This window comes from Motacilla alba, chromosome 5 (assembly GCF_015832195.1).
Source record: "Motacilla alba alba isolate MOTALB_02 chromosome 5, Motacilla_alba_V1.0_pri, whole genome shotgun sequence".
Lineage (NCBI taxonomy): Eukaryota > Metazoa > Chordata > Aves > Passeriformes > Motacillidae > Motacilla > Motacilla alba.
The window spans coordinates 9199861-9212460 of record NC_052020.1 but is presented as its reverse complement, the minus strand read 5'-3'; the positions used below and the strand labels follow the sequence as shown (position 1 = coordinate 9212460).

Here is a 12600-nt window from a genome sequence, read left to right as displayed (position 1 = left end):
CTGAGGCACATTCCTGAACTCTGTGCCAGAGGACAACCTCCTCTGCTGGCCAAGCCCTGTGTCACACACAGAGGAGTGCCTGAATTGCCCAGGTTCAGCTTTTGTCATCACATCCAGGCAACACCTGTTGTCTTCTATTGACCCAAACCAGCTCCGGGTCCTGCTTCTCCCTGTCAGCGAGGCAGGGACAGGACAGAGCCACGGTGCTGCAGAGACACTGGTGTTCACAGCCAGGAGAGCTCTGTACTTCCCTGGAGACAGCATCACCAGAGTCTTGGGAAAGGGCTCTGTCCTTGCCAGCAGTAAATGAGAGACAGTTTTGAGGGGTTGTTCGGGAGGGAAACCAAGAGCTTTACCCAGCACTTTCCCCCTAAGGCCACAGACACTGGTAAGCTATTTTGAGAAGCCAACAGCCTTCCAGGCACGATCCAAGCCACACTATTATTTTCTGGGTGTCCTAAAGCCACCTCCACTGCAGATACAATGGGCCAAGGTCTTATCTCCGTGCCAGAGGCTGGAGGAGGGAAGAGATGAGAGGCAATCCAGGGACAGATGCCGGCTCCGCGGTCGGGGCTGGACCATTCATCTGACTCCCAGCCCATCTTTAGGGAAGGGATGGCCTCAAGGGCTCCTCAACCACAACGATCAGGCCCTGACCTCTGCGTCGGAAGGGAGGAGGCTCACCCCTCTGCGGCAGCCCAGGCAAGCCCAGCATGCTCCACTGAGCGAGCGCTTTCATCCTCCCACCGCTTCCAGGAAGGTTCCGCACGAGATTCCAGCAACGCTGCACACGGCAAAGGACAGTCGTCTGCCCACTCAAGAGTCCAGCCAGACTCAGCCAAGTGGAAGAGCAGATCCTTAAAAACTACCTTTATGCTGTTGACAGAGCATGAGCAAACACCAGCAGGTAAGGAACCTGCCTCAAGAAAGCCCTGGGAGCAGGATGGAGCAGACAAGGTAACCCTGGAGAAGACAGCTAATAATTTTCCTGCCCAGGCTCTTGCCACTGACCTGGCGGACACGGCCCCGCTCCATTGGCAGGAGCCACAGCAGAGGCTGGAGCCTGGCAGTCACCAGCCAGCCGCTGACCCCACCTTCCCACAGCCAGGAGAGAGGGGATGGAAGCTGAAACTTCAAACAGAAGCTGTGAGCGTGGCTTACAGGATCCCAGCAGACCTGCAAAGCTGAGGGCAAGCTCAATTCTCCACACCAAAAGAGTCAAGTCCAAAAGCATCTGTGCAGTGCAGGGAGAGCATCAGTGAAACTACAGGTAGCTGCAGTTCAATACCATGACAAGGTTCCATGCACCCAGATGTTTCTCTCTGGCTCACCGGGAGCTGGGCAGAAGCCTGGGTGCCACAACCCTGGGAGAGGAGCCTCCAGCTCCTGCTGGTCACAAGACAGCCCAGGCCCCCCCAGATAACGCCCTGTGAGCCCCATTGTCGCTGGCTCCCTAGAAGGGCAAGGGCACCGAGCCCTTGGAGAGAGAGGGAGGCACTCCAGGAGGTCCACCCCTCTCTCCAACAATCAGAGGAAGCTTTGTTGTCCAGGCTCCCTCGCCCAAAGCCCAGGGCCATAACGGAGGTGCCCCACCTCCCTTCTGCCAGCCCGCGGGTGCCTCGCAGATGCCAGCAGCCCTCATGACTGAGAGGCACCCAAACTTTCTCACTCCAAGCTAAGTCTCCTCTCTGCGAGGCTCCGAGGAGCCATGGGAATGCCCACCGTGCAGGGCAAAGCGATGCCGGGGACGGTCACCCGAGAAGGCGCGACGAGCGCTGGGTAAGGGGGAGGCAGCCGGGCTGTCGCTAAATGACAGTGTGGCCAAGGGAGACTCAGAACGAGCCGGCAGCTGAGCAGACCCCCGAGGCCGGCTCCGGCACCGTCCCTCCTCCTCGGGAAGCGTTTCGGTGTCGCTTGTGAGCTCGGGCGGACGGGCCTGTCGGGCTGTTTTGAAGCTCAGAGCGATTCCATTAGGAGGAGCCGCAGCCCCACCCGCACACTTGACCCCCCCGGGCACACCGGCCCCTTCCCCGGCAGAACAAAGGCGCAGGCGAACGACACACCGGGCGCGGAGCCCCTGCGCGGACCGGCAGAGCCGAACCGGGCGGCCGGACGCAGAGCCGGAGAGCCGGACCGTGCCTCGGCCGAGACCCCGCGAAGGGACCCGGCCCCGGATCCGAGGGCGGGGGGGCCCGCCGGTGCCGGCCGCGGGAAGCTGGCACACGGGCCGCCTTTGTTCCGGGCAGGGCGAGCGGCGGCGGCCCCGGGCGGGGAGCGGGGCGGCCGCCCGGCCCAGCCGCCTTTGTGTCGCTCCCCGCGGGCTCCCGGGCGCCGCCAGCGCCCCCGCCAGGGCCGGGCCCCGCCGCCCCACCGGTCCCGCGGGGCGCGGCCGCGCCTGGCACGGGTTCCCGGGCACGACGGCACTCCCGGGGCCCGGTACCGACCGGCCCCGAAAGGAGAGCGCGGCCAAGCCCCGATCCGGCCCCGCCGGGCGAAGACCGGCCCGTCCCGCCCCGCCGCCGCCGCGGGGGCGTGCGGCGCCCGGCAGGCGCCGGCCCGCACCGGCTCTGCTCCCTCCCCTCTGCCCCCGGAGCGGCGGCACGGACGCCGCGATCGGGACTCACCGTGGCCGGGCTCCTCGGCGGACGGGCGAGGGGGGGCGGTCCCGCCCCGCGGCGGCGGCACGGCCGCCCGGCCCGCTCCGCTCCGCGGGTCCCGCCGCGGCGGCGAGGCGAGAGGCGAGGCGGGCGCCCGGTGCGGCGGCGGCGCGGGTCAGACCGGGTCCCGCCGGGCGGCGCGGGGCGGTGTGTGCGGAGCGCGGGGTCGGTCGGGTCCCGCCGTGCGCCCGCGCCGCTCCCGCACCTAAAATGGAAGTTGGTCCGGCGGGCGGGGCGGGGCGGGCGCGGGGCCGCCCCCGGCGTCACAGCCGCGACAAGGACGGGCGGGACCGGGGCGGGGCCGGGGCGGATGTCCCGGTGGGGTCTGTCCCGAGGACGGTGTGTTCCCCACGTGCTCCATCCCGCTGGGATCTGCCCCAGCGGTGCATGTTCTCCAAACCGGGGTCTACCCTCAGATGGGCTCCACCTCGGGGCCGTGGCGCCCGGGAGCGGACCAGCTCCTCCTCAAGGTCCGGGCCAGCTCCTCCTCAAGGTCCGGGTCTGCCCCGGCAGGGTGCGGCAAGGGGCTCTCTGGGACACCCCCGGAGTAGAGCCTCCTCCGGCCTGTCCCTCTGGAGCGGCGGGAAAACAGCTTAACCTGTCCAGGGTGGAACTTGCCCAGGAGCAAGATTCCATGGCAGGATGGGCTGCAGTACGTCCCCGGGAGGTTACCCCGTCCCCTCTGGCTCTAGGGAGCAGGTGCTGGTGGGCCCCCAGCCACAGCTCATCCTCAGGGGTGGAAGGGTTCCCCTTCCCTGGGAGGCAAGGAAGTAACACCGGGCCAGCCCCATCGCGTGTTCCGGGCTGCTCACCTGGGAGAAGTCCAGGTCCCCCGAAGGTTTTCTGCCTCGTCCCGGGTCAGGCACCGGGGAGAACCCTGCCTGCTCCCGACTGCCAAACTCTTAGCGAGATAATGATAGAGGAAAAGAGCTGAGGACGGTTTTGGGTGGGACAGGTGATTCCTGGGGTAAATATGCACTGGGAGGCAGGGAGGATGTGATAACAGCCTGAGGATGGAGGTGTGAAGGAGGTGATCCCGAGCTTGTGGGGATTGCTAAAGGTGGTGCAGAAAGGTCTAATGAGGTGAAATGGGATTTGATGCATACAAAGGGCACATCTAGGGAGATTATCCGGGCGTGGGACCCCCAAACCCTCCCTGATGTTTGGTTTGTAAAATAGACCATCCAACCAGCTGGCAGCAGAGGGAGAGCTGGTCCACATCTCCCAGGGAGGAGAGGGTCTCTCCATTCCACAGCAGGCATGAGACCTTCTCTCTGCATCCCTTCATCCTCGTTGTCACCCAAAATGAGCAAGCTGGGTCCCCTCTCAGCCCTGTGTCTTGAGTGAGAACAGCTCCCAGATTAGAAATAATTCCCATCTGCCCTCCCTTCCTCTTGGCCCATGCAGAGGAAGGTGGTGCATCCCCTGAGTCTCAGGGACAAGGAGGGAGAAGAGGTGCTCTCAAAATTCCTTCTGGGAGGAAGAGTCCTCACTCACCTGACACCTCCCAAGGGACAGCTCTCCCTCAGGAAAAAGGCATCAGAAACACCTTGCTCCTCCATCCCAGTACCAATGACACATCCTTCTAGGCCTCTGCCCACGCAGCTGAGGCAGCAGGGTCTCAGAGGTTCATGCATGGTCCTGGCACAGTCACACCCTCCCTCTGCCCTCCTCAAAGACTAAAGGTGCTCCTACAAACCCAACCCAGGCTCTGCCCCAGCCCTGCCCTGACAGCTGGAACACCCGGCAGCGCATGCTTACTTTGGAAGGCAGGCTGGACCCTGATCCTCCAGCTTCGGCTCACTCTGCAGCAGATCACGCTCCTGTTTGACTATAACTCCCGGGGCAGAGGAGCCTGTCCCACTGCGTTCTGGGAAGAAGAGAGATGTGTTCCTAGCATGGGAAAGTTTCCCTTCTTTTACAGTAATTGCTTGTAATAACATCTTGCACATCCCCTTTCATCCTACAGCTGATGCCTTTCCCAGATGAGACGCCCAGAAGCGCAGCTGCCACCGGAACAGAGCAAGACAATTTGTTTACAAGGCAGGCCCGTGCTCTCGGCGGCCGAGGGCAGGAGGAAGGGGAGGCTGCCGTCTCCGGGTCCACGCAGGCAGCTCAGGGGGATGGCCTGCATTGTTCCAGGTCAGGATAACAAGGCCCTTCCGCAGCCCCTTTCCTATGGGAATCCCGATGGGTTGCTGTCCCTCCCCGCACGAGGGGAAGTGCGGCACCAGGGGGGTGAAGCGACTCACGACGGACGCCAGCGCTGAAGGGGGAGAAGGAGGGAAGTGGGGCCTGAAGGAGCTTTCCAGCTCCAATTGGAAGATGCCAGGCCACAAGGCAAGCCCAGAGCCCATCCTGACACCTTCCCAGTGCAGCTCCATGTGCTTGGTATTGTCCCTGCTTCCCACCAGCCTCCCACCGTGCGGAGCTCTCCCATGCCCACAGACCATCCTGCTTTCAGCCTGGCTGCATCCTGTCGTGCCCTTGGACTGTCAAATTCCTGGTATATCTTTTGCCTACACACAACTGAAGCGTGCACAGAAATCTCCCTCCCTCCCAGCCCCACAAGGATATATTGCCACTTACAGTCCCTCCTTCCTCTCTCCTTTCCCAGTCTCAGATCTTGCCTTCATCCATCCCTTTTGCCGCTGCACAGAGTCCAAGGTCCCTCTGGAGAGCAGGGACTCAGAGGCAGGTCTTGCCCTGCAACACAGGCAAAGGCGACATAGCTGAAAATGATCCTGGCTATGAGACTTGAGACGGGAATTTCCTTTCTCTTACAGAAACTGGCTCAGAAACTGCTGATTTGAGGGCTTGGGAGACACTGGAAAGACGAGATTTGTCCTGTGAGGAGGCCTCTCCTCCTATCAATAGCAGAGGGAGCTTGAACAGCCAGCACAGTTAAGCTTTGCCTTCCCCTCTGCAGTGAATCCCACCAGGAGATAAGCCCCGCTGGACATTCCCAACCCTCTGAGTCACCCAGGGTTTCGCCCAGCCACCAGCCAGTGGCCAAGGACGCCAGCTGTGCTGCAGGTCTGCAGCCTCTGAGCACCTGAAGGTGGACAGAAGGATTCAGGGTCTGAGACGTTTTGCAGCGAAAACTGCAATCCCATACTTTTTTCCCAGGAAAATCTGGTAGCAGAAATGGAGTTTAGAGAGAGGGGTCAATGGGACCGAAGGCTGCTGGTGATTTTTCCACTCTGCATTATTTGGCTTTGGATACTAGTAAAAATGACACTCATAAAAGGCCTCTTTTGTGTACCTACAGTGGGAGTGGTTGCTCGGTTGCCAGTTCGAGTATCAGTGAATTTTAAGGGCAGACAAGGCCACTGGTGGCAGGGCAGGGGAGCAGTGCTGCTGCAGCTGTAGGGGTACAGTGGAGTGGGGGCTTTGCTTGACAGGGTTTAGTGCTGAAACATTAAAACCCCAGCAGCCCAGCCCTGCTCGCTGCAGTGTGGCTGGCCCCTGTCCCACTGTGGTCCCACTCACTGTCACAGGGCACTGCACGGCATCTGGATCCATGCACTCCCAGTGAGGTCAGGCTTTCCAGGCGACAGCTCCGATCATTGTAATTCCAAAGGATTGCAAGGGGTGGGGGAGGAAACATCTCTATTTTCCTTCTATTTTTATGAGCATATGATAGCACTTTGATATGAAATTACTTGTTTTGCTGCATCCCTTGGTATTCCGGGCTGGGCTCCAAGCCACCCGGGGGCAGTGACAGACTGCCAGTGACCTCAAAGGCCGCTGGCCCAGGCCTGGCACCAGCCACTTTCTTCCTTGGTTTGTGTCCATTTTGCAAAAACAGAGAAGAAAAACCACTCTCACATGTCCAACCAGATGAAAATCCCTCTGCAAGACCACATTTGAAGACTTTGTAGATTTAAACTCTATGGCGACATTCAGGCTCCGGTCCTTCTGCAGCTCCTGAAACTTCCACCCACTTGGGTTGTTTGTAGGAACAGCCACTGTCTCCAGGCGATGGGGATGGATTATAATCTTTGTTCGTGTATGTGGAGTGACTGACGCAGATGTTTGTACAATGGGTGCTTTATAAAGTGACAAAATACTTTCAAACTAAGTGGGCAGCATTGCTCGCTTGAAGGATGGCTTCCAAAGTACCATCAATCCTCCCCTTCGGGAGCTTGGGGCACGGAAACACCGTTCCTCACACGCGAGGGCACAGTGGAGTCTGAAGATCCAAACCAAGGTGCATCGCAGGGCACCGAGCCCTTGAACCCAGAGCTGCTCCAGACCGCAGGCGCTACGCAGCACCTTCCCCATTATCCACCTCGTGTTCTTCAGTGCCGCCACTGCAGCGACCACAAGCAGCCCTGGCCTGGCTGCGTCCGCGGCCCGATGAGGGTGAGGGAGGGATGCGGGCAGCCCCTGCCGCCCCGCAGGCGGTGGCCGCGCCCGGGCTGCCCTTAGCGCAGCCGCCATCGCACGGCAAAACACGAGCGGCGCCTCCAGCGCCCGGGCAGAGCCGGGGCTCCGCGGCTGGCGCAGGGCTGCGGGAAGGGGTCGGTCACGGCCGGCGGGTCTGCGCCGAGCACCGCTCCCAGTGCCCTCCGGTGCCAGCCCGTGGCGCTCCCGCCGCGCCGCCGTTGCCCGCCGGGCTGCGGGGCGGGACCATGGGTGGGGCGAGGCCGCCGCGCCACGTGAGGCCGCGGGCGCGAAGCGAGGGCGCGCAGGGCCCCGATCCCGGTCACCGCCCCCCGCGTCCGCGCCGCGAGCTCGGGGCTCACCCTCGGGGCGACTCGGCGGCGGCCCGCGCCCCCCTCGGCAGGTAGGCGGCGGGCCCGGGGCGGGCGGCGGGGCCGGGCCGGGGGCGCCTCAGGCGGCGGCGGCCTCACGGCGCCCGCTGTGGCGCCCCCTGGCGGACGCGGGGAGGCCGGGGCGGCGGTACCGACGGACACCGGGACAGCGCGAGCTGGGCAGGAATGGGCACACGGGGCTCTGCAGACGTCGGCCCCGCCACATCCCAGCCCCAAACCGTTGGGACAGCCCGAAGAGGGCGGGCAGGCGCCGGCTCCCCCGTCCCCAGCAGGACGCTGTGTGTCCCTGCAGGACGGGCATGGGCTCTCCCACCGGCACCCCGCAGCTGCTGTACCGCAGCACCCGCCTGCTGCGCACCGCCTTCCAGCACCTCCACCAGCAGCAGCAGCGAGCCGACGTCTTCTGCGATGTGGTCCTGTGGGCTGAAGGTGAGCGGGCAGCATCGCCGAGGCAGGGGCCGGCGCGTCTGGGGAGATGCGGGCAGGGCTTCTGCAACCCCCTAGGAAAGACTGGCGTGAGCAGGAAGGGCTGCAGGGCACTAACAGCCGCTGTTGCTTTGCAGGCGAGGCAGTGGTGGCCCACTGCAGTGTTCTCTCCGTCTGCAGCCCCTTCTTCATGGAGCAGCTGGGCCGGGAGCTGCCCCCCCAGGGTTGCAGAGTGGTGCTGGAGCTGGCGGGGCTGAAGATTGGGGTGCTGCGCAAGCTGGTGCGCTTCTTCTACACTGCCGAGCTGGAGGTCACGCAGGAGGAGGTGCACGAGGTGCTGGCAGCCGCCCGCCGCCTCCGTGTCACCGAGCTCGAGTCACTGCAGCTCTGGGGAGGACGCCTGGTGAGACTGGGACCCCAGCGGCAGCTGGACCGCTCCTGCCTGCATTCCACTCAGGAAGTCTCCCCCGTGGTGGCACCTGACACAGCTGAGCCTGGCAGTGCCAGCTCTGGGGTGTCCCCCCAGAGGCAGCCACACTCTCAGGAGCACTCTCGCCCCAGCCCCATCGGGCGGATGAGGCTGCGGAAGGTGGAGCGCTGGGGGTGCTGGGAGGTGGTGCGGGAGGCGCAGCCACCCCCTGTCCCTCCACCAGTACCGGTGGTGGCTGTGGGGGTGGCAGAAGCACAGCCCCCTCAGCATGAGGATGCACGGGAGCAGGTGAGCGAGTGCTCCCCACCCCGGCAGCCCCCCAGTGCAAACGGGATGCAGCAGCGTGGGGACGCCCCTGTGTCCCCGCAGGGCTGCCAGCAGGCAGCACCCCCAGGGACCCCGGGAAGTGACACCAAGGAGGAGGAGGAGGAGGTGGATGTGGGGACAGGGGAGCTGTTCCTGCCCCCTGGCACAGTCTGCCTCTGGCCCAGTCCCTCATCTGAGTCAGAAGAGGAGGTGGATGTCCTCACCTAGGGGGGGCTGGCTCTGCCTCTCCCCCCACCAGTAACCTGCACCCCTTGTGCTGCGTGTCCTTGGAATAAAGGGCTGGAGCTGTGCTGTGGAGTACTGAACTTTATTGGAGATTGGGGGGACAACGGGGTGTGGAGGGAGCCAGGGGTCTGGCAGTGGCAGAGCTGCAGCATCAGGGACGGGACTGGGGCTGGCGGGTGCCCCCCACTTGGTCTCGCCTCTTCATGGATGCTCGTGCCGCCTGCACCGGTCCTGGCTCGGCTGTGGAGAGAGGGAAGTCGGTCCCTGTTGGTCCCATCCCAGTCCCATCCCATCCCAATCCCATCCCTGCTCACCTAGCCAATGCCTCTATGCCAAGCTGCTCTTCAGGGCTTCCACCACGGTCTCCGGCTGGGGAAACTTCAGCTTGCGGGGGGGCCCCTTCCCGATACCGCTCCACAGCTCCACGGCTGCGGAGATCAGGGGGATTGTGGAATCAGGGGTGTGCCGGGAGCCCCCGCCGCCCCCCAGCCCAGCACTCACTGCTGCCGTCCTCCTTCACCAGGGACACCTCGAAGCTGTTCCTGCGCGGCGGCCGGGGGTTGATGTCCACGGGCAGGTGGGCCATGGCCCCGCGCAGGGCCGCGCTCACCGCCGCCGCGTTGCGCCCGAACACGCGTCAGCTCTTGCTGTGGGGGGACACGGCGGTCAGCGACCCGGGGGGCACCCAAGGGCCCCACACCGCGCTCGGCACCTCGGCTGCTCACCAGTGCTCGATGACCACACGGGGGCCGATGTCCCCGGGGCTGTCTTCCTCTTGGGCCTGGGCCCGCGCCCGCTTCTGCGGGGCTCCCGCCTTCTCCGGTGCCTCGGCCGCCGCCGGCTGCTGGGCTCCGCGCTTCCTGCCGCGGGGAGCCATCCTGGGAGAGCCGAGGCGCTGGAGCCTACGCCGGAGCAGGAAGGGGGCTCCAGGAACGCCGCTCTGGGATGAGAAGGGCTCTCAGGTACCTCGCTGTCAGGGGAGTGAAAGGTGGGTCCCTGTGGGGACACTGCCGTGGGAGCGGGCCAGGGAGGGCCAGTCCCCGGCGATGCGCCACTGGGGGAAAGGAGGGACCCGCCGCGATCCTGCTGTGGAGGGCGGGAAGCGGCCCCGCAGGGATGCCGGCGCGGTGTGCGGCCGGGCAGAGCAGGGAAGCGGGGTCCCGGGGAAGCGGGGACGGACGCGGGGCCCGCAGCGGCCGCGCCGCCTCCTACCTGCTGCTGGCCGCGTGCCCGGAGCGCGCGCCGCCGCGGCAGCGGGGCCGGAAGGGGCGGGGCCGACAAGGGCGCCGGAGCTCCCCGGTGGGCTCAGGCTCCGCCCACGCCGCCCCAGCCAATCAGAGCGCGCGGGCTCCGCAGGAGCCCCGCCCCCACCCGCGGCCCGGTACCGGGGACACGGACACGGGACACGGGATACGGGCACGGAACGGACACGGGACACGGGATACGGGCACGGAACGGACCGTTTATTGTCAGCGATGGATGAGAGCGAGCGTTAACCGAGACGGGGCCCCTCCTACCGCCCTGCCCGCACGGGGCCGGGGGGGCACCGCTGGTTTCCCGGGGCTCAGCCGGGACAAGTCTCCACGAAAAGCGGCTCCGGGCAGGGCTGGGCAGGCCCACGGCTGCCACCAGGCTGATGGTGACGTAGTGATGGGCGACAGTACGGGGCAGCTTCTACTTGTCCTTCTTGGTCTCCTGAGGCGCAGCCGCCGGCACGGCTGGGGGCTCCTCAGGCCCCTCCTCGCGTGGCTTGGACTGCTTCTTGGCCTTCTGGTAGAGCTCGTTGAGGTTGAACTCCCGGATCACATTCTCCTGTGGCCAAGAGGTAGCATCAGCACCACTGGGACCTCGTGCTCCCCCTTCCTCCCAGGCACAGGCTGGGCTGGAGGGTGCCACGCACCTCAGAGAAGGTCCAGGACACAGCCCGGCCCTTCTTGTCGATCTGCGGCCGCCGCATGATCTCTGTCCCGCCCTGGAAGAGGATGAGGGTGGGCAGCTGCTTGGTGAGAGGCGAGGTGCTGACCTTGTACCTGTGTGAGGACGGGCCAACAGTGACCCTCGGGCAGCCTGAGGGGGCTGGAGGGTCACAGGGAGTGCCCCAGAGTGAGCCCTGCTCGCCCAGGCTGCGTTCCCCGCACCTGGTGCTGACGTCCGTGTACCGGCCGACATCCACCTTCCCAAACTGGAGTCCTGAGCAGTTGTACCTGGGCAGGGTGGGGACACGTGGCCGTGAGGGACGCAGGGGGCCACAGGCCCCGTTACCCACCAAGATTCCAGTGGGTGCCACTCACTTGAGAGAGAGGTCGGCGAAGATGGGGGCAAAGGACTGGCACTCACTGGACCAGTTGGCAAAGAACTCAACGATCCACGTCACCCGCTTGTCCCTCTCCAGCTCCTCCTGCCACAAGGGCATGGGCTTAGAGGGGGGTGGGCAGAACCCCCCAGAAGGCCCAGGGCTGGGGAGATACTCACATCGATGGTCTTGTCACTGAAGTACTTGATGTATTCAGGGCCCATGTACAGGGGTGGCTTGCAGGTCATCAGGAACACTGCAATGACAGCACCCTGAGCCCCCCAGTGCCAGGAGGGCCAGGCTGAGCCTGGGACAGAGCTCCTGCACTCCAGAGCAGCAAGGGGGAGCCAGGACAAGGCAGATCTGGGGCAGGAAGACGTGCAGGCTCACCTATGCAGAGCGTGAGGTAGAGCAGCCCCATGCGGATGTCGAGGCGGAAGAACAGGATGGCGTTGGCCACTTTGCTGAACATGAAAATATTCCCGATGTGCTGCTCCACAGTGACTGTGATGTGCGGATAGGAATAAGGGATGGGGCCAGATGCCCCCAGAAGCCCGGGGGTTACTTCAGGGAGGACTGGATTTGGTCCTCCAGACACCACCCCAGACATGCCTCACTTGGAGGAGACCCCATAAGCAGCCCCAGCCCCCCAAGTCCCCCTGACTCACTGGAACGTCGGTTCTTCATCATGACAATGGCGCTGAGGAACATGAGGATCTCCACCTCCCTCTGGCACAGAGAAGGGACAGCATGAGCTGGAAGTGCCCAGGACACCATGGAGCCATGCCTAGCCTGGCCTGGCACAGGAACCTGTGGCCATGCCAGGCGCTTCTGGCTCCAAGGCCCTGCCACAGCCCAGAGCCCCCATCCCTCCCGGGGGAGAACAGCGAGCAGAAGGGCTGCCATGGGGCCACGGGCTCGACCAGTGCCTGAGGGAGCCTTTCGGCTGCAGGGGAACACCGCAGAGCAACGCCAGGGGCTACCGGGCACCACCTCCCCCAGCCAGGCCGGGGTGCTGTGTGAGCAGGAGGGGAGCCAAGCCAGGGCCGGGGGTGTAGGGACAGGCCCGGGGACAGCCCAGGGATGCGGGGACAGGCCCGGGGACAGCCCAGGGATGCAGGGACAGGCCCGGGGACAGGCCGCGCCGCCTCACCCAGTCAAAGTCACACGGGTTACCATCCTCCCGCTGCGAGGGCAGCCCACGGCAGAGCGGCGGGACCTTGCGCACGAGCAGGAAAGCGGCGGCGAGCAGCGCGGAGAGCGGGTAGTAGGGCTGGGCGAGCCATCGGCAGAGGCCGGGCAGCCCCCACAGCAGCGCCAGCAGCGGCGCCACCACCGCCATCTTCCCTCCGCCCCGCTCACTGCCGGGGGGCGGGGCCTCCCCGCGCCGGCCAATGGCGAGCAGCGAGGCGGGCACACCCTTGAGGGCGCGGGCCAATGAGAGGAGAGAGCGATGCGGCC

General features: G+C 64.8%; 4 protein-coding genes across 14 annotated transcripts in view; 1 reads left to right on the top strand and 3 right to left on the bottom strand.

Moving 5' to 3' along the window:
- Positions 1 to 4446, bottom strand: part of CTNND1 (catenin delta 1) — a 28622-nt gene extending 24176 nt beyond the window's left edge. For 3 of the 7 annotated variants that reach the window (XM_038138210.1, XM_038138211.1, XM_038138209.1), the window contains exon 1: positions 2625 to 2772. The gene's annotated coding sequence lies outside the window, so the exon portion shown is untranslated. Of the gene's footprint in view, positions 1 to 2624; positions 2774 to 3469; positions 3559 to 4418 lie in introns of those variants that run through there. The other 4 variants (XM_038138206.1, XM_038138208.1, XM_038138207.1 and 1 more) reach the window with 3 other exon arrangements.
- On the top strand, positions 2974 to 9079 carry BTBD18 (BTB domain containing 18). 3 transcript variants are annotated; one of them, XM_038138263.1, is made up of 4 exons: positions 2974 to 3127; positions 4627 to 4799; positions 5444 to 7025; positions 7731 to 9079. In XM_038138263.1, the coding sequence occupies exon 4, from the start codon at positions 7914 to 7916 to the stop codon at positions 8826 to 8828; it is 915 nt and encodes a 304-aa protein (XP_037994191.1). In that variant the 5' UTR covers positions 2974 to 3127; positions 4627 to 4799; positions 5444 to 7025; positions 7731 to 7913; the 3' UTR covers positions 8829 to 9079. The 3 variants fall into 3 exon arrangements, with proteins under 3 accessions (XP_037994191.1, XP_037994189.1, XP_037994190.1); XM_038138261.1 differs by lacking the exons at positions 2974 to 3127; positions 4627 to 4799 and having other exon boundaries at positions 5222 to 7025; XM_038138262.1 differs by lacking the exons at positions 2974 to 3127; positions 4627 to 4799; positions 5444 to 7025 and adding an exon at positions 7225 to 7449.
- Positions 8913 to 10161, bottom strand: SELENOH (selenoprotein H). Of its 2 annotated transcripts, XM_038138288.1 has the most exons (5): positions 10059 to 10161; positions 9572 to 9816; positions 9348 to 9493; positions 9161 to 9274; positions 8913 to 9086 (listed from the first exon to the last, which is right to left on the bottom strand). In XM_038138288.1, the coding sequence occupies exons 2-4, from the start codon at positions 9721 to 9723 to the stop codon at positions 9174 to 9176; spliced, it is 399 nt and encodes a 132-aa protein (XP_037994216.1). In that variant the 5' UTR covers positions 9724 to 9816; positions 10059 to 10161; the 3' UTR covers positions 8913 to 9086; positions 9161 to 9173. The 2 variants fall into 2 exon arrangements, with proteins under 2 accessions (XP_037994216.1, XP_037994215.1); XM_038138287.1 differs by lacking the exon at positions 10059 to 10161 and having other exon boundaries at positions 9572 to 10049.
- A 111-nt stretch (positions 10162 to 10272) lies between these two features.
- TMX2 (thioredoxin related transmembrane protein 2) lies at positions 10273 to 12498 on the bottom strand. Of its 2 annotated transcripts, XM_038138254.1 has the most exons (8): positions 12293 to 12498; positions 11808 to 11868; positions 11530 to 11643; positions 11319 to 11395; positions 11138 to 11244; positions 10985 to 11050; positions 10747 to 10876; positions 10273 to 10658 (listed from the first exon to the last, which is right to left on the bottom strand). In XM_038138254.1, exons 1-8 carry the CDS (start codon positions 12479 to 12481, stop codon positions 10521 to 10523), a joined length of 882 nt encoding a protein of 293 aa, XP_037994182.1. In that variant the 5' UTR covers positions 12482 to 12498; the 3' UTR covers positions 10273 to 10520. The 2 variants fall into 2 exon arrangements, with proteins under 2 accessions (XP_037994182.1, XP_037994181.1); XM_038138253.1 differs by having other exon boundaries at positions 10747 to 11050.
- Between the last annotated feature and the right edge of the window lie 102 nt (positions 12499 to 12600).